This window comes from Cyrtonyx montezumae, unplaced genomic scaffold (genome assembly GCF_038088225.1).
Source record: "Cyrtonyx montezumae isolate F1298 unplaced genomic scaffold, pur_monq_1.0 scaffold_22, whole genome shotgun sequence".
Taxonomy (NCBI): Eukaryota; Metazoa; Chordata; class Aves; order Galliformes; family Odontophoridae; genus Cyrtonyx; species Cyrtonyx montezumae.
Genome location: NW_027071959.1, coordinates 5,555,149 through 5,574,204, shown reverse-complemented (window position 1 = coordinate 5,574,204; position 19,056 = coordinate 5,555,149). Strand labels below are relative to the sequence as shown.

The window sequence follows — 19,056 nt, the reverse complement described above, 5'->3', positions numbered from 1 at the left end:
CTTTGAAACTCTAGGAGGGAAAGAGCAGTGTAACACCTGAAGGTGACTGCAGCTCTCATCCCTTGCAGCAGCTTCTGGCACTGCTGCTAACAAAAGCAAAAGGTTCATAATCACTCCTGCTTTCCTTACTCAGTGGGCAGCTGAAGCCCTTCGCCTTCTTTGCTATCTGTGACAGAATGTAAATGTATAGGCTTAATTAAAGGCTGCTTAACTTCAAGAACCAAGCTGGCTGCAGTGCTGGCTGTGGAAGTGCACGTGGGAACCAAACAGGCAGAGCCCTGTTACTGAACTCCTTGATGTCCTGGGATTTCAGAGGCTTCATTGCTGTCAAGGTACTGTTGCAGAGCACTGCACAAATGCCTGGGAGAGGCAAAGCCTGAGGCAGAGACCTGGCTATCCACCCCATTGTTTTGTGTATGTTAGAGGCACATTCCCATAGCTGATTTTTGTGTGACTCCTCAGAAAGCACAGACAAGGATTTCGCTCTGACTTTAAGCTTTTTTTTCACTGACTTTAAGAACACGGCTGCCAGAAAGATTTCATGGCCTCAAACCTCCTCCCCTGGCAAGGCTGCAAGGTAGAACACCTTTACTGAGAATGCCACATGGGGACATCTTTTTATGCAACAGAATTCATAGAGAAAATTGTGCTAGCTTCTCACTGGAAGTAATAAAGCTCATTACTTGCATTTGCGTGTAATTCAGCTACTTGGCAGAGGAGGTTACTCCTTTCTTCCTCTGAAAATGTAGGGCATGGGTGGACTGCAACAAAGGCACTTCTTTCCTTCCTGCTTGATCAAATGTTATGAAGCATTATGAAGCATTAAAATGGGTGCAAGCTTTGTTTCATCTTCTGCCTTTTTTCTGTTTTCCAAGTATGGTTCTGCAAAAAGATCTCTCTAAAGCTATTTGTAGAAGTCTCATTTCTTGAGGGCAGGAGATGTTTCTGTAATGCTGCATGGGTATCTGCTGAAAAGCAACTGTGTGAACAGGAATAAGCAAATTAAGGTATGTTATCCTTACCTGTAGTTGCCCTTCTGGGCTGCACTAAGCATCACCAGGAAAAGACATGTTGTGAAGAACAGAATATGAGCTTTAGATGTGGACAATGAAATATGAACTTCAGGTAGGTCTGTTGTCTGTGCCTCAGTGACTTCCACCCACTGCTCTTTGTGAATGAAAGTTCAGAACAGACATAATGCTGCAATGTTCTTTGTGCAGCAGTGACCATCCCTTGAAAATCCAATGAGTTGATCTTGCTGCTGCTCAGAAATTCCCAAACTTTACCACCCCTCTGTGTGCCCTCTGGGGCAGCACATTCCGGGTAGTGAGCGTGTTCCTCTTGGGATCCAAGTTGACTTTTTTGGTCAACCCACAACTGATCATTTTGGCCTTCACTTTCTTCCAAATGTAGGAATCAATTCCATCCATTTTCTGCTTTCCTGGCAGCCCCCAGCTGTGAGTGTCAGACTCAGAACTTTGTTTGTTTGTTTCATTATTATTAGTGTTTTTATTTTGGACACTGTCACAGTTGCCTAGCAATGTCAGTAGGTGCTGTGGAAATAAATAGTAAAGCACAAGCTTCCTGCAAGACAGAACATTGCATTCTGCTTCAAACTGTGTCTTTTATCTGCAAGTCTCCATGGAATCTATCAGCATTAATAAATGAAATTTGCCCTCTTTTGGAATGCAGGGGAAGGAGAGAGAGATAAAGGAAGCACTCATCATACTATTTTTCTCTGATAATAACTGAGACAGAAAGGCAAAACAATGGTAGAAAGCCTGATGTGATATCCTGACCTGCTAAAGTCAGGCATTGATCTCTCACGGGAGTCATGAAGAAAGCTGAGGGCATATCACTTCAAAGGAAGGGCTCTGTTGGATTCCCTTTGCAGCTAATGGGTCGGATGCAGCCTGCAGCGTTAGGCAGAGTCAGAAAGTGAACAAGTTGTGCACAGTGATTGTTTAGTTATTCCCCAAGAGCAGGAATACTGCCCCAGAGGAACCACAGGCATAGGACAGGGTGGTGAAGAGACTGGCACGTCCTCTTTACAAGCATGGCTGGGGAGTACATGTGCAGATACAGCACCCAGTGCTGTGGGAGCTCAGACCTCCTGTAGCTCCTTTGGTAAATCTGCACTACCACTCACAGTGGCAGAACTGGGTGATAATTTTGTCTTAGCTTTCAAAAGCAGCAGAATAGGCTGATAGTCTTGCACTGTACCCATAAACCTTCGGTGTGGTTGTTATCATCATAAAGAAAATAAAAATATGGAGCATCCTTTTTTTTCTCCCAAGCAACAAACAGCAGGTGCCTCTCCTTCCAGAAGTACATTTACTGGATGATCACACAAAAACCCTGGGCCTTGTTTTTGAAGGTCAGGACATGAGAAATAGCCATGTGAAGAACGACTGTTTTACAGATGAGTGAACCCTTCAGAATGAGTCACCTGGGAGGGCAGTAAGAACAGGCAGAGGGCTGTTACTGAATTTGGTAATAGAGAGCAGACTGAGGTTTCAGCTGTAGCCTGCTGGTTTTCAATGACTGATGAAAATAGTCAGTGATGTGTCTTCACCTATGGAAGACATAAAATTCAGGCTGGAAAAGCATGCAGTGGTGTGGAGTCAGCACAGCTCTGCTTGGACTGCACCGGGTCGGTTTTGTGCAAGTTGTTGTGCACACAGCTTTCTTCAAGAGGCAGCTAACTTCAGAGCCTCTGCCCCGGTGCTGGGCAGGGTTAGGTAGATGAAGGCTGAAGCTTTCCCTTTGCAGTGTGTTTTTGTCAGTTCTGCAGGGCTGGGAGGTGCTTCCTGAAGAGGAGCCTGGCTCAGGTCTAGGTGCCTTCATCCCTTGCAGCAGAGTCTTCTGTAGGTCTCCATCACCCACCCTGATATAAACCTCGGGGATGCATAGATCTTGCCAAAATACACTTGTCTTGCACTGTACCTCATCAGTACTTTCCAAAATGGTACAGTTATAAACAGTCCTACATGGGCAACGGAGTTAGAATTGGCATGGATCATTTCCATGAGAAAGCTCAAAAGACCTTATTTCAGTAAATCTTCTGTTTTGTGTATAGAATCGTGTACTTTCACGCAAGTGGGATGCCTGGTTGTATTCTGCTTCAGGGGGATGTGTGGCTCTACCCCCGGCGTTGGTCGGGACAGTGAAGAAACAACGTGGCTGCCCATCACCCTCTGCCGGCCTGTGCAGGGACTGCGAGGTAACCGCTGCCTGCGGTGGTGATGGGAAAATCTCTCTTCTGTCACACGCCAAAGGCGTTTTGTGCTGCAAACGAGTGCAGTCATTCAGCAGCAGTTGTTCTGCCGAGTTGGGTGCGGGGGCACCGAGGGGAGAGTGGTTCTGCACTGAAACAAGAGTGATAGTAGTACTGCGGCTCTGCTGGCTTTAGTGGTTTTGTCTCAGATTTAATGTAGTTAGATGAGAACGACATCTGGTCTTGGTTCATGAGGGAATTTTCTTGGCATTGGCTCAGTGCTGCCTAAGTCCCTGATAAATCACCCGAAGCAACGAACGCGGCCTTTCTGGCGATTCAGTTTCAATATCTTTATTGTATGACAAGGTGTATGCAAGCTGTCAGCGCAAATGAATCAATCCTGTGCGAGCTGGGTACTACCGAGCCTGCAAATTCAGCACCATCAACACCACAGCCCCAGGCAGTCTGAGTGCTGAGACAGCCCAACGCAGCCGTCCTCCTAGGAAACACTGACATCGAAAAGCCTTGGGGAACAGAGAGAAACTTCAGCAGAGCAAAGCGTTGGGATTCGCCGTGTCCATATGGCATCGTCTTCTCCTGGGAGAACTTCTTTATATTTCTTCTGACATGTCTACAGTTCTGTCGTTACGCCTCATTTGCAGTGGTACATTCTGGGAAATCTAGTCAATAACTCCTTACATCTGCTCTCAGAGCAGAGCACAGCGTGACTTGTGGAGTCATCCGAGTTATTTCTGCACTCTGAGATAGCTTTATAATGACCTGAGATGTCACCGATCCCCTTCATCTCAGGCTCAGATGTATCTAACAGCAGATGAGTTTTGTGGCTAACAGAAAAGGAGACTCTGCATGGGGCGTCTTGTACAATTTTAGCACTAGTCAGATCTGAAACGTCGAGTTGGTGCACTGAGGAATAAGCCTCAGGCAAATCCATCCGGAAGGGAAAGCTTGGCTGAATAACCAGTGTAAATCCGACAGATTTGCCACAACTTTAGCGAGCTGTTGCTGCACAATTTGCAGGGGATAAGGGAGAGCTCCAGCAAGCACGGTAACTGAAGTCAGCGTATGTGCGGAGCAGTTTGGCTCTGAACATCCTCAGCATCCCTGTCTCTTTCTCGGGGCTGCCAGAAAAATATCATCACTGCTGAGCCCTGTGCTTTCATGGAGGTGTACAGCAGGCCACAGCAAGGCTCGTCTACTGGTTCTTCAGGAGGATGGAAAATGCTTTAAGGATATGGGATTTGTCAGAAGTGGCACAGTTTGTGTGCCAGGCACAGCACACTGCTCACTGCCTGCGTGAAGGGCACGGTCTGGTGTGGGTTTCTCGGGACTTCAGATGCTGAGGTGTGTAGCATCATTAGGATGAGCTGCACCCGAGTGCATCCCATCAGGCTCCATGGAGGGAAGGGAGCTGTCCTCGTAGCAGCAGGCTGCGTGGAAGAGGAGTGTATTTTTAGAGACTTGCTGTCACAGCAGCAGCACTCGGTGGCAAGGTAGTCCAAACAGCAAATGCATCATCCTCTGCTTCTTGTGAATATGCAGTGATAATGAGCGGGAGGGAACATCTTTCCCCATCTCCACGCAGAGCAGGGAACATGGGAGAGAAGGGAACAGAGGGACTCAAGTCAGAGCGTTTCAGCACATTTTGTCCTTCGTGCTTTAGCCAGTCACTGCCTGCAGCTTTATATTTATGAACCTGTACCGAGGGATTGGTTGATAGGTCTTTAATTTCCTTTGGTTTTGCTCTGAACAGGCCTCTCCAGGGGCAGTAGGAACGTTTTCAGTGTTACTGAGCATCATCTCTGTGCAAACCAAAGAGAGGAAAAGCACTCTGATCATAACCATGGGGGGAAGGGTCGGCTTTCTGCCTGCCAATATTTTTTTCATTCTCTTTTTTTCTTCCGTGTTGTGAGTTTCAAGGTCAGCTGGCTCCACAGATACAGATATGCCAAGAACAAAATGTGCAGATGCGCCAGGAGTCGGGGACACAGACATGCTGGCTCTGTAAACAGACCTGGAGCATGTCCAGCATCATCAGGCCGTGAGCACACAGGAGTGTTCATTAAAAGAGGCGCTTTATTGCAGCGCTATCAGGATCCCTCTTTTTTTCTCCCTTGCTCCATTAAACATGAGTTATTTGCATTTTGTGTGAGTGTGTGGAAAAGCCTGGATTCAGCACAATCTCTCTGTTTCATTTGGAAAATGGAGGGGCACTACAGAAACCTACAGCAACATCTGAGCATGTAATTGGCATTGTGGTTCCCTGTATGAGTGACTGGAGCAGAAACCAGAATATTGGTTCATTTCTTGATTCTGCTGCTGATTTATTGTGTAAATATAGAAAGACCTTTTATTGTAGCTATTGCAAGTTCCCGCGCACGCTCTCATTTCCCTCCTATATGTTTCCTTTTGTCAGTTATTTGCTTGAACTACATAACAACCAGTCAGGCAAAAGCTGGAAATATCTTCGTCTAGCAGCCTTTGGCAGACTTAAAATATTAATGCATTTTATAGAGTAGTTATTTTTTATAACTGTCAGTTGTTGCTACCAAGGCAGGGAATTCCTTATAAATATTGCATGCTGCTGCAAGGCCTGGGAAAAAAAATATTCTAGAAATGTTTCTCTTAAGCTCTAAAATGACTGAAAAACTGCTGAAAAATCTTCCTGGTGTTAGCAAATCAGGTGTAAATCCAGGAGCTCAGAAGTTACCTGATGCTAATGGAATTTTCTAATAAACACTCACAGCTCTTGAATTTAATAGGTTCTTGCAGATTGCTTCCTGGATATAGACACGATGGGGAAGGATTGAGCAAATGGTTTTGTTCCTAAAGGCTCTCTAGTCGTCGTAGTAAGACGCAGCTCAGAAATTGGCTTGAACATCTGTTGTGTGTAAAGGAACAAACCGTGCTTGCAGAGGAGCTCCCAGCCCAGCGGGCTCCAGTGCTGCTCTGTCCCATCACCTAAAAGCATTTGGGGTGTGAGGGGAGGGCAGCACTGGGAAATGCTGTCTGCACAGTACCTGTTTTGTGGCTAAATAGAGGCCCTTTGTCCCCAGGGCTGCTGGGCTGCTGGTTGTTCTGGTGCCAGGCGTGCACACATGAGATTAAACAGTAATAACACGACTTCATTAGAGTCAGTGAGGGTCACCCTTCCTGCAGCCAGAGTAGAGATGAAAAGAATCCTGAAGATAACTCAGGGCACGATGTGGAGCCTGCTATAACAAATGCTGAGCTGCTTAACCCCTGAGAGTGCATTACAAATGGCATTCAAGTATGCCAGCTCAATAAAGTAGATAGGATATTCACTGCCTAAAATTTATCTTCAGAAAATTATTATTTTTGCACCCGAGATTTTGCTGCCTCCTGAGTAACCACGAGAACTGCTGGTGGTGGTTCGTATGTTGCACTGATCTGAGATGCTCAGGGCATTGCTGTTTCATAGATAGTGGCAATCCTGAACGTCAGGTGCAGGCACAGGACCTCATTGGGGTTCCTAGCCGTGCCCTAAAGCAGAATTCAGCCTATTAGTCTCTGGGTGCCCTTCAGCCTTAGGTTCTGCTGCTGCACCTGCATAATAACGGCTTAATTACTGTTAATTATAATGGAACTGGACTAACACACTTTCAGGCGATGCAGAAGTTAAAAGATAGCGAGTGTGTGTTGGCTGGTGTGGATCAGTGCTCTGCAAGAGCCCCAAACAGCTGTAGGATGAGCTGCCCCTTTCCCCGGCTTAGCATTAGCTCTCATTATCATATCAAAGGAGATGGCAAGCAGACTCCTCCGCCTAACTGAGGTGCGGGAATTCTGTCTATTGCTGAAACTTTTTCTTCCCCTTGTCTGCCTCTGTTCCTGCTTCCCGAGTTTCAAGTTGGGGTTTGATGAACAAGAACACAAAAGGAAGCTGAGACTGAGGGGGTGACTGTCCCTGAATTTTGATCCAGGTTCTCAGAGCTGTACTTGAAAGCTCTGCTCCTGTACAGTTGAGAGCACCAGGGAAGAGTAGGGGTGGACGAGATGATCTTAGAGATGATCTCCCACCACTGGCTCCTGCTGCTCTGTCTCCTGGTGGGACAGCAGCTTGACAAACAGGAGACCATATTGTTCCAGAGATCAGACTGCACAGCGAATTGAAGCACTCCCTGAAGGAACTGCTGTGCCCTCTCCTTTCAGTAAAGGCACTGAGAGCCACCACTCATTTCAGAGCAGAGCACAGATTCTGTCACTGCTGCTCAGACTGAAGACTGTCCCTTCGGGTAATAAATGTCACGGGCTGATCTGTGCCCATCGGGGTGGATGGCTCATTTATATGCAATGAAACCTTAAGGAAATGGAGCTTAATCCTCATTTGGTTCACGAAAGCTCAAAAGAATAAATAAATAAATAGCACCTGGACTGCCCTGTTAAATTCTGCAGGAACCAGCACAAATCCGAACTGTAATAATCCATCCCATTCCAATGTAAGGGGCTGACTTAAATGTGTCCTGGTGCTGCTGCCTTCTGCAGTTGGAGAGGAAAGAGCATGGCTATTCAGACTTGGGCCAGTGTATCCTAAGTGACTTTATCTGAGGTGAATTTCATGCCAAACAGTGGGAGAAATTTGCCTTCTTGACTCAGGAGCATTCCCTCTGCATTTCCTTGTTTCCATCGTGGCCTGAGAGTAATCCCAAACTGTCCTGCTGTTATGTGTGAAATCTGTCCTGCAGCAATCTGATACCCAGAATAATTCATTATGTTCCAAACTCGTGAGGCTGTTAGCAGCTTTGAAACCACATTAGCAAGGACACATCGATGTCAGTGACTCACCAAAGTGTAGATTTCAGATCTGTCTGATCTTCACTCTGTGCAAACTGGAAGATGTGTGTTGAAATAGGTAAAGCAGTGATTCAGAGTGTAAGGAGAAGGAAACCAAAAGCAAGGAACAAAAAGCAAGGCACACACTCCTGTGGACCACGCAGAAGGCAAAACCTGCTCTCTAGGAGGCTCCTGATGGAAATTTGAAGTACATCCCTCTCAAGCTCTGCTGCTGTGCCTTTGCTGTGCTTATTAATGCACCCATCACGCCCTGGGACAGCAGCAGCCTTACAGCACGCTCTGCTCTGACATTTGGGCAGAGGTGTGAGCACAGCACTGAGAATCCACTTTAAACCCTTTTTTCTATTAGTAGGGAAGTCAGTGAAAGGACGTGGTGCCAGCAGATGGCAGTGGCCGTCAGCAGAGTTTCACTCATGGCAGGAGAAATGGGAATTTACTCAAAATGCAGAAGTTTTTATTTACATTGCCTGGCACTGTGATAATTCCCACATGTGGGTGAGGCAGTGGTGCAGCTCCAGGTGGGAAAATTATCACCATATCGTGACCGTTCTGGAAGGACAGGGTTCCTAAAGATTGTCAGCAGGCAGAAGATTTAACATAAGCAGGCTTCATCAGCATTATCATGTCTTACTTTAAGTGGAAACCGTTCCAGTGCTGCCAGGGCCGAGTGCTGTGTGCTGGTTGCAACCTAGGCAAGGCAGCACCACTGTGAAGCATGAGAAGCAGGAGCCAAGCCAGCTTGTCTGATCTTATTGTCCAAATGATGTCTGCAAAACTTGTTTTCTCATTGCCAAAGTCTTTGGTCTGGCTCCAGGGGATACCCCTATCTGTCTAGATGCAAAGTGCCCATACAGATCAAAGAGTAAGAACACTGGCACACAGAGGTGCAGACCTTCCTGGGGAGGTGGTTGTGCATCCTGGGCTGATGGTGGTTAGGACTCAGCTTGTCTGATCTACAGGAAGTTCTCTCATTCACATTTTTCCCTGTTCAAAATAAGAGTGCAAATGAAGCTACGATATAACCACGCAGGGATATGAGTAAAAATGTCATTCCAATGCTGATGTATTTCACAGGTGACGTGTAACCTTAAAATAAAGAAATTGAATATTGTTTCACAGCAGAAAATGGAAACAAATGATATCAGTTTCCAGGGCTACTGACATATCCCTGTGACATGTTGTGAATTCGACAAGCTCTCTTTTCTGGCCCAGATAATCTCCTGAGAAAGCATTTCTGACAGGCTGCGTGGCTCCTGAAAGAGGAAATTAGGGAGGAGTGGAGGGTCAGAAGAGAGGAACAGGGCAACAAAGCCTGAAGGCAACCTGTGCTCAGGAGGCAGATCTTGCATGTGCAGCTGGCCTGACATTTGCTTTTCAGAAGAGGAAATATTCATGACGCTAGGGACACAGTGTGGTATTATCAGTGATAAAAAAGAAAAGGTGGGGGGGGGAGGGGAAGCATGAGTGCTCCCTGCTAAACGCTTCTGCATCCTTCCCGTCCTCCGTTTCCCAGCAGTCACTGAACCGCAGGGTTGGAAGGGACCTCCAGGTGCTGCTGAAGCAGGTTCCCTGCAGCAGCTTGCACGGGACCGCCTTCAGTTTGTGTGATTTAAAACAATGGGTTTTCTTTTCCTCCCCCACCTACTGGAAAGAAAACAACGGGGAGTGAGGGGGGAACAAAAAGAAAGCCCGCTCAGTAATGCAGGATAAGAGAAGCCGGGCAAGGGGAGAGCGAAGCAGACGCAGGGTGGAAAAGTAAACCCAGCGCTCGGGATGGCAGAGGGCGATGAGCGGGCGGTGACATGCAGCGCGGTGCCTCGCCTTTTCTCAGGCAGCGAAACCGCCCCTTCCCCCCCAGCCCGTGCTGAGCAAGGCAGCAGCTAAACCCCTCCTCCTCGTCCCCTCCCGCCACCTTTCCCTTTCCTGCTCGTCGGAAGGGATGCTGCTCCTGTCCCCGCGCCCTGCCCCAGCCCCGAGGGAGCTGCCCGCCGCCAGGACGTCATTCCTGCCGGGCTCGGAGCATCCCGTGTCAGCCTGACAGCGGGACACCGAGTGGGACGGGGGGGTGTGCGTTTAAACGTACAGAGCCGCAGAAATGTTTTGTGATACCGGGCAGAGGGAGGGAAGGAGGAGACGGCCCCGGGATCAGAAGGCTTCCTGGTGATGGCATGGATCGGCCGCTTTCCCAGCCGCTGTGCTCCCTGCATCTCGGCGCGGTCCCCGCCCGGCATCCCCGAAGTGCCAAGGCACGAGAGTGATGCGGAGCCGCTCTCAGCAGGTAAGTTACCTCATCGTGTTCGCTTGGTCGGTTTCCTTGCTTTCCTCTCCGGCAGCTAACCATCAGCAGCCCAGAGGGCAAGAGGAGAAGGAGGGTAGTGGGAGGTTTCTGTGCGGGGTGAGGGCCGGGGACGTGCTGCCGTCTAACTTGGTGGCTGCCGGGGGACCGCGGAAAGCCGGGGATTGGGTGTTGATCTTGTGCAAAGGCACGGTCAGATCTAGAGAGGGTGTGATGTAGGAAAAGGAGATACAAATGATGGAGCGCCCCGAAAGCGGATTAGCAAAGGTCACTGAATGCAGTGGGTAGGAAGAAGCTGGTGACTGAAGTGCCCTGAGATGCGTGGAGGGGCTCTGTAATCCTAACCTGGAGTCAAAGGTGAAATTCCTTTAGAATTAGGACACTCAGTAGCCAGGTTGGGTTCAAAGAGCTCTGGCGGTGTAATACTCAGACAATGAACTGGCATGTTCAGCCCTACAGAGACAAGGACAATTTAATGCATTGGGAATCCCTAAGGGTGCTAATGGCCCCATGAAGTAAAGCAGTGACACCTCAACGTGCTGCCATCCTGCTGCACTCAGCAAGCAGTGCCCCGAGTCCTTGTTTTTGTGTTAGTGCATGCTGGTTGGGAGGAACACACTAACTTTTATACAGCATCTCCCCCTTTTGTTTTTGACCTGAGAGTTTTGGGAAACCAATCAAGAATTTCCACGCGCTGCCTCTGTCTCCAGAAGCTCACTGTGTGACTTTCTGGGATTCAGTTGTCAACTGCCTTAGAGTTATAGCTGAGTGGTTTGGAAGGAAACAAGGCTGACTCCACTTGGCTGTTCCCTGACCAGTCCAAGCAAACATTATCTGTGGGAACTGTCTGGCTGTGTTTGTGCTGGGGGAGTTACTTCATTTCTGGGGTCCGATTCTTTCCCCTATTGTTCCTCATCAGGTGGGGATAAGGAACCAGGATTTTTGGTTTCCATTAGAGAAAGCTGTCCACCTCCAGAAGGTTCCAGCCTTGGTAGTGACAGGCTCTGAAATTGGCAAACAGAGTTTTAGGTTCGTGTTCTGAGACAAATCTGTGGACTTTTATATGAGTCACTCGCATCCTGCTCACTTAGAGGTTGGGAGAGGCACTTGGCGTTGGGATGAGCACTGGCACTTCAGCCATTTGTTCTTAGGTCGATCACTTTGTCCCTCTGTGACTCATTGAGTGGCACTGCTCTGTGTCTCAGGGCGGAAGGAGACGGTATTTGGGTCCACTTCATCTTGGAGCCGTTAGGCTGCAAGTTGCAGTAGAGGTGTGTGGTGGTATTGGCATCCTCAAGTTCATTTTATTTTTAAGCCAGCTGCAGGATTATACTGTAACTGTCAGCTGCAATAATGTGCAGTATTTGAGCAGTGGAGGACAGGAATCGTTGTGCTTTTGGGGCTGTATTTTCTTATAGAATTGAGGTGTAGGCAGCCAGTGACAGGAGTAGTGCAGGACAGGACTGTCTGCCTTTCTTCATTCAGCTGTTAGTGAAAGGTAACAGTCACTTCTGCAATGACTCCACAAGGTCTCCCTAAAAATAGTCTGGGGTGAAAGGACAGAGAGGCTGCAGAGTGCCTCAGGCAAAGCCACTTCCTTGGAGATGCAGAGATCAAATTGGTTTATTTTCTACATTTATTTGTTGGGAAGGAGAATATCACCTGACGGTTCAACATTAATTCAGAACGCCCAACAGCGTAACAGTACGAATCCATCCTTTGCACGCAGACTTTTTGTGCTCAACTTCTGTAACTCCAACAAGTATAAGGTAACAGACTGAAGGTTGTGCTGATGGCATCCTCCCCTCCTCGCTGTGTTATGTGGGGAATTGGGCAGCCCCGATGTGCAGTCTGCCTGTTCAGTAGCAAATTGCTGCAGCCTGCACACTGGTGTCATTACCACCTGTCCTGAGGCTTTTTTGTCTGAAAGCCCCAAGCACTCAGCATTCGTGCTCATTACGATTTTAGTTTTTCCATCCTTTTCTGCACTGGTCTGAAGTAGATCCATTTACTGTATCTGCAGACGTGTGTTAGGTGTGGGATTTGTTTCTGCTTAGCGAGGGGAAATATCTGTTTGAAAACTGTAGCAAATCCAGAGAACTTTGTAAGAGGGAAAAGGTTTTGTGGTTTGTTTTGAAGAAGTTCACGGTAAAGACAGCAGCATTGTTTCTTTGCCATTAGGAATAAGCAGGCTGGGTTATCCATGCTGCTTGGTAAGACTGCGTAGGCTTTTCTGAGTAATCTGTACACACACCAGAACACGGGGAACTCCTGCTGTGCTCTGGAAGGTGTGGTGACTTCAGGCACGTGTTGAAGATTTGGGGATCCCTAGCTTCCATTGCCTGCCCCGCCACAGGTCTCCCATCTGAGTGTGCAAGAAACAAGCATCTCTGTTTTGCTTCCCCACCCTGAAGAATAGGAACCAGAACTCTTCCTTATTTCACAGATATTAAATAATTATAATAAAAATAACAATAATAATTAAGCATGTTACTTGTATTGAGGACTGAAGCATTTGGATGCTCTGGGGATGGGGCAGGGACACAGTACTGCCTCACCAGTGACAACAGAAGGGCTGAGGGATATTGGAACTGTCATTATTGCATGGGAGAAAAATGGACTGGGCAGATAACGAGCAGATAAGAGTAAGGCACAAATGTCCATAAGCTCTGTCTTTGGGTAGGAAGTTAATATGACACAGAGAGATTTCCTTACAGGGGATTTTGTTTAGAAAGAATGAACACCCTCTGTGTTGGTATTTCTGATCCTAATGAACCCCGAGCAGACAGGCTGGTGTTAGCCCAGCTCAGTACCGAGCACAGCATCATCCTGCTGCATCCTAGCTCCTCACTGCCACACGCTCCTGCATGCAGCCCTGGATGCCTGCAGCCTCAGGAGCTCTGCTGTGCTCCCACACCTGCCCGTGTCTTCAATTAAAACTCATAAGAAATGAAAGGTGTCTTCCTTACGTCAGTGCTGAGTGAGACTGCACTCTGAAAAGCAGTTGTTGGGATGAGGGAGCTTTTGAACCACGTGTTTATTAGTGAAGTGTCGCCGATCTCTGTCGCACAGTTTCCTGTAGTGCCTTGCTGTGCTTTTGGGTAGCATTCCTTCATCTCTGGGTCTCCAGGTGCTTTCCACAGAGCCATCATACCATCCATTTATACGTCTGTTTCTAGGAAACACAGCATGAGTTGCACAGGATCTACTGGTGGTGTTCTGTTTAGTGTGCACTGCTGTACTGATCACTTCCTTAGCTGTATAGGACTCTTCATCTTGGAAAGCAGCTGATGGAGTTAAGTAAAATCTTGACTTGAGGAAATGGGAGGGTTGCTAGAGAACAACTGTTCATTCATTCCCATCATACAAGGTGACATAGGCATTGGGTTTGAGTGATTTTTTTACCCCAACTTAGTGGCAAATTCCTGCATCCAAACTCCTATTACCTGCAGGGTTAGACCCCTCCAGAATCACGTCCTATCCACACTGAAACCTCTGTTTACCCAAGTGAGAGCAGCAGTTATCTAAATAGAAAAGTCACCGTGGCAAGCAGGGGAAAAGCCTCTTGCAGGCTTCATTCAGCTTACCTCCTGCTATGTCTTCAGCAAATTTTAATCATGAACACTTGGAGCTATCAGGAGGTACATCAGCGCTGACAGGAAGGGCTTGTAGACAGCTCTGCAAAACAATGCCTTCAGAAGATATTTAGCTAACCCCAGCATGACCTGATTCAGCAAAGCCAAGAGCCCAAATGTCGCTGCCTGCCCCCGAGTCTGTCGTCTGGGCTAAAGCTGAGCAACAGCCAGTCTGACAAAGAGCCTCATTGCAAGGTTGATAATGCAGTGACTCACATCTTCTTTTGCAGCTATCTGTCCAAAAGGAAAGCAGTTTTGTACAAATGTGACATTTTTATTATCCTGGTCCCATTTAACCAAAGATGGTAAATGCCAGCGAAGCAGGATGGTGAGTGTGATGCTAAGAGGCAATTTTGTGTCACAGATCTCTTTGCTGGATGGAGCAATGGTTTACAAACTGAAGTCTAAATCTCTGCAAGATGCTTACACATTATTACCAGTATCTGGAAAAGATCTGTGTGCTTGATAGCAGTATATCATACAATAAAGGAGTAATCTGACTCCTTATGTAGGTACAGTGGTCCTCTTTGGTGTCTTGCCACCTGCCATAAAACCTCCAGTGCAGCTGAATTCATTTGGGAATCACAGTGAATTTGCTAATAGATTCTTCTGCCTAGGATCTCACAGACTGTGTTTGTATCACGGATGTTACAGCTGGGAAATGAAGGAGGAGGGAGAGGCGGTGATTCGCTCAGAATAAGAGAATAAATACTGCAAGCATTTGTAACAGAAAGCTGGATTGTCCTCAGACATCTGAACCTGTGCTCAGAGATTCATGTGCTTAATTATTTTCAGTAACCACATACTGAGTTCGTGCTCTCGCTGCGATGGGAGGGTGTTAAATCAAATATTAGCAGAAGTTGTAAGGCTGCTGCAGCTGTCAGTAAAGTTCATTTATAGCAGGAATGTTTTTTTGCTTTAAAGGAGCACTTGTGAGGTGTTCCTAAAGATTTCCAGAAAGATTTCCCTTGACCTATTGCTAAAGATCAGCAGCATTAGAGAAGTGGTGTTGCAGTCCCCTGGGTGTTTAGTGAAAGCAAGTTTCCCTTCATTTTCATTAATGGAGAGTCCTTCTCACTGGTGCCACCACAGTGATATTTCAGGGATTTAGTCTTTTTGATTATTTTTATTCTATTCTGATCTTTTTAATATGTTTCAAGATCCTTTTGGTCTCTTGGGTTTGAATCAAAGAAATGGAACCTTGCGCTATAGACGAACGTCTTGAAGTCAGTTGTTCTATGTGGTGTTGGTGTAAGTGAAATTCAGTTTTAAATTTATGTTTTATGACACTTTTTCAAAGGACAGAATTCTTTTTAAGATTGAAAACGTGCAACATTTGCCTTCTTCACACTGCTACATGCATATAGACTGATTATGTTGAGTCCAGATGGAGTAATGGATTAATCAAAGAACACAAAGGACGATCTCAAGTGGTATCACTGAGGAGGAAGCAGAGAGGTCCTTCTCTGTACCAAATTCTTTTGAAATCAGTGATGGGATGGTTTTTTTTCCCTGTGAAAGAGGAGATGGAAAGTTTCTGGTTGTTCCTACTTGCTCTTGGTGTATGCTATTGCACACTGTGAGTGCCAGTGTGTACCCTTACAATCTCACAGCTCAGGCAGCCAGAGGCAGCAGAGAGCCACACCAATGGCTGCAGGGATTTGAATTTGCAAACAAAAATAAAAATAATTAAGAGGTAGAAAACCACTAAAGATACATCTAAACATCTAAATCTGTTGTTATCCAGCTCTGGGGCCCTCTGTAGAGAAGGAGTGCAAAAATAGAGAAAGGGATTAACATTCTGCCCAAGTCCTTGGTGATGCTGTTAGAGGAAGGGAGCAGCACAGCGCTGGGGTTGCTGACCATGTGTCCAGGTTGATGAGCAGTGAGCACAGCAAACCCAATTCCCCTTGCCATCCCAGATACACAGTCCCTACTACTTCCCCTTCCTGTGACTGCAGCTGCCCCAGCCCTGGCTCAGACCCTTCCAAACAGGCAAATTTGCCAGCACAAGGAAGCACTGGGACTGTGCTGAGGACAGATGGCCAGGCTCCCTGCTGGATGGAGCCAGCAGGGATGTTTCCAGCAACAGGCTCTGGCTGCTTCAATGGGGTAATGATTGATGGTGACTTGTACAGGAACGTAGAACAGTTCTTCGCTGCAAACCAGACTTGGCTACAGCAGAATAGAAGTGGAAATTTGTTGCTTCGTGCATTCATCCTGCCTCTGCTTCCTTCCTGCCCACCCTTTGTGCTCTTTAATTCTGAAAAGATGAAGCTACATTCCTCGTTCTTAAAATTATCTTTCCCAAGATACTCTTAATTGTATCTCTACACCTCTTCTTATTCAGAGGCTCATAAGAAGATTAAAGATGGAGGGAGCAGTAATAGATTTAGTTGGATTTTAATAGGATTTGCTGAGGACAATGCAGAGAATGAACATCATAGAGAATACTGCTACTCTATCTTTGATATTCCTAGGGATTCTCAGGTAGTCTTTCACAGAGATTTTGTTTGTGCCCTGCATTTAGAGTGGAGACTCTCACTTTTTCTATAGAGCACGTGTTGTTTTTTTTTTTTTCTAGAGGAACATCGAATCATCTGAGTAAACAGGATGATAACCAGCAAAAATCATTCCAGACATCATTTTGTGTTATTTGTATCTCGTCGAGCATAGTTTTGCATGTAGACCGTGGGTTTTTAATAGCTGTTATGTTTCGGAAAGTGTCTGGTGTTTGTCTAGCATCAGATGAAATAAAAGAGTTGTCATGGATTTGGTTACCAGCAGGCCTGGGTTCATTAGACCCTTGGCTGAAGATGCTGAACTAAAAGCCTATTTCACCTCTGGAATTCAGGCTCCCCAGATAATCTGTGGGGAGGAGTGAATGTACCCAGCAGGTGAATCAGTACATCTGAAATCTGAATTATCCTTGGAGGATCTTTCCTCTGCTGACTGTAAGGGAAACCTTGATGAATAATTTAGACTTGTGTGAGATTTAGGTGGGCTGCAGTGCAAAGTATTTTCTGTGCATTTCTAAGGCTTCTCTTGGTACATACCCCAAACCTGAGGTACCAGTGTAAAGAAAAGCCAAGAAGTTTCAAACATCACCAGGGCTATTCTCACCCACGTGTTTCCGAGGGCCCAGCAATGGTTAAGCAATGGCAGCTGCTTCACCTCCAAAGATATTGTGTAGCATGGGTCAGTATTTAACACCCAGTTCAAGGCAAGGTTGTATTTAGCAAGTGGCTGTTATGAGAGAAGAGCTGAAGCCCTCCGAAGTGTTTTGCAAAACAATACCAGGAGGGAAAATGCGGCTTGAGCAAAAAGCTTTCCTAATGTAAGGTTAGCTTGTATCCAGCTCTACACCAGCATGGGGTGAAGTGTATCAAGGCAAGGACATGGCTGCTGCCTCAGCTCTTTCCCTCTGATCTTGAAGTTTATTTCTGTGTTCTCCCCCAGCCCAGCCATGGCCAGGGATTCTAGGATCTTCATGAACCAGGACATGGACATCGGAGCTGCATCCAGAGAACCTAAGAAGATTCCCAAACAGGCTCGGGATGATGTCCCCATTGCCACTGACCGGACCCGACTGATAACAGCAGAAGGTAAGAAGCCACGGCAGCGATACATGGAGAAAAGTGGCAAGTGCAATGTGCACCATGGAAACGTGCAAGAAACCTACCGATACCTTAGTGACCTCTTCACTACGCTGGTGGACCTCAAGTGGCGTTTTAACCTTCTTGTCTTCACTATGGTCTATACCATCACCTGGTTGTTTTTTGGGTTCATATGGTGGCTCATTGCCTATATCCGGGGAGACCTGGACCATCTGGAAGATGAAAACTGGATCCCTTGTGTTGAAAATCTCAGTGGATTTGTTTCTGCGTTTCTCTTTTCTATTGAAACTGAGACAACGATTGGGTATGGCTATAGGGTTATAACGGAGAAGTGCCCAGAGGGCATTGTACTGCTCCTGATCCAGGCTATTCTGGGCTCCATAGTCAATGCATTCATGGTGGGATGCATGTTTGTCAAGATCAGCCAACCAAAGAAGAGAGCTGAAACCCTCATGTTTTCTAACAACGCAGTGATTTCCATGAGGGATGAGAAGCTCTGTCTCATGTTTCGTGTCGGAGACCTCCGCAATTCCCACATTGTCGAGGCTTCCATTAGAGCCAAACTGATTAAGTCCAAACAGACCAAAGAGGGAGAGTTCATCCCCTTGAACCAAACAGACATCAATGTGGGATTTGACACTGGAGATGACAGATTGTTCCTGGTGTCACCTCTTATCATCTCACATGAAATCAACGAGAAAAGCCCCTTCTGGGAGATGTCCCGCACCCAGCTGGAGAAGGAAGAGTTTGAAATCGTGGTCATTCTGGAGGGAATGGTGGAAGCAACAGGTAAGCACTTGTCAAAATCAGTCACAATTTTGAGGGAGAAAAGGGAAAAAATTCACTGAGAACGTTGGGGTTTATCTTTCTCTCGTGACTCATTCAGGTGAAGTGTTGCCGTCTGGTTTGGGTAGCGATTAACAGAGACATTCTTTAGCTCACACTGTAGTGTTTCTCACTCTTTTTGTAAGTCTTGAAGTCACTCCGAGCAGTTAGATGAAGAGCTGTCCATAATCCATTAGAACAGATCCATGGGACAAAAAAAGAGAACAAACTGAATGAGACTGTGAGGTCTCCCGTGGTTCTGTTTTCTGTGATCAAAATTCATGGTGCAATTCCTTTTCCATTTCTCCTCACTACTTTTGTGACACTTGGGATACGCCAGCTATTTACCAGCATAAAACAATCCAGTGCAATAGAAGAGAAGGTGCTTTTACTCTGGAGTTTTACCTAAAAGAAAAGGCATAAGGGATCGTTTTACCACTTGCAGCTAATTCATTTATTCTAGGCACTGAGAAAGAGCCAACAGAGAGCAAGTGTGTGTAAGCATCCTGAGATGCTGATGCTCCCTTCGGGCAGGCTTTCTCAGCCCGGGGTTGGCAGCATGCCGTGGTCAGGTCAGGGTCCTTAAGGGCAATGGGACTATAGGCAGCAGGGAGGGGAGAATTACTATCTAGGATG

The 19,056-nt window shown here is 46.7% G+C and overlaps 1 protein-coding gene across 1 annotated transcript in view; it reads left to right on the top strand.

Moving 5' to 3' along the window:
* Positions 1 to 19,056, top strand: part of KCNJ5 (potassium inwardly rectifying channel subfamily J member 5) — a 34,729-nt gene that overhangs the window by 7,094 nt on the left and 8,579 nt on the right. The window contains exon 2 of the mRNA XM_065738554.1: positions 17,438 to 18,384. Coding sequence (XP_065594626.1) covers positions 17,445 to 18,384 — 940 coding nt within the window. The 5' untranslated portion in view covers positions 17,438 to 17,444. The remainder of the gene's footprint in view (positions 1 to 17,437; positions 18,385 to 19,056) is intronic.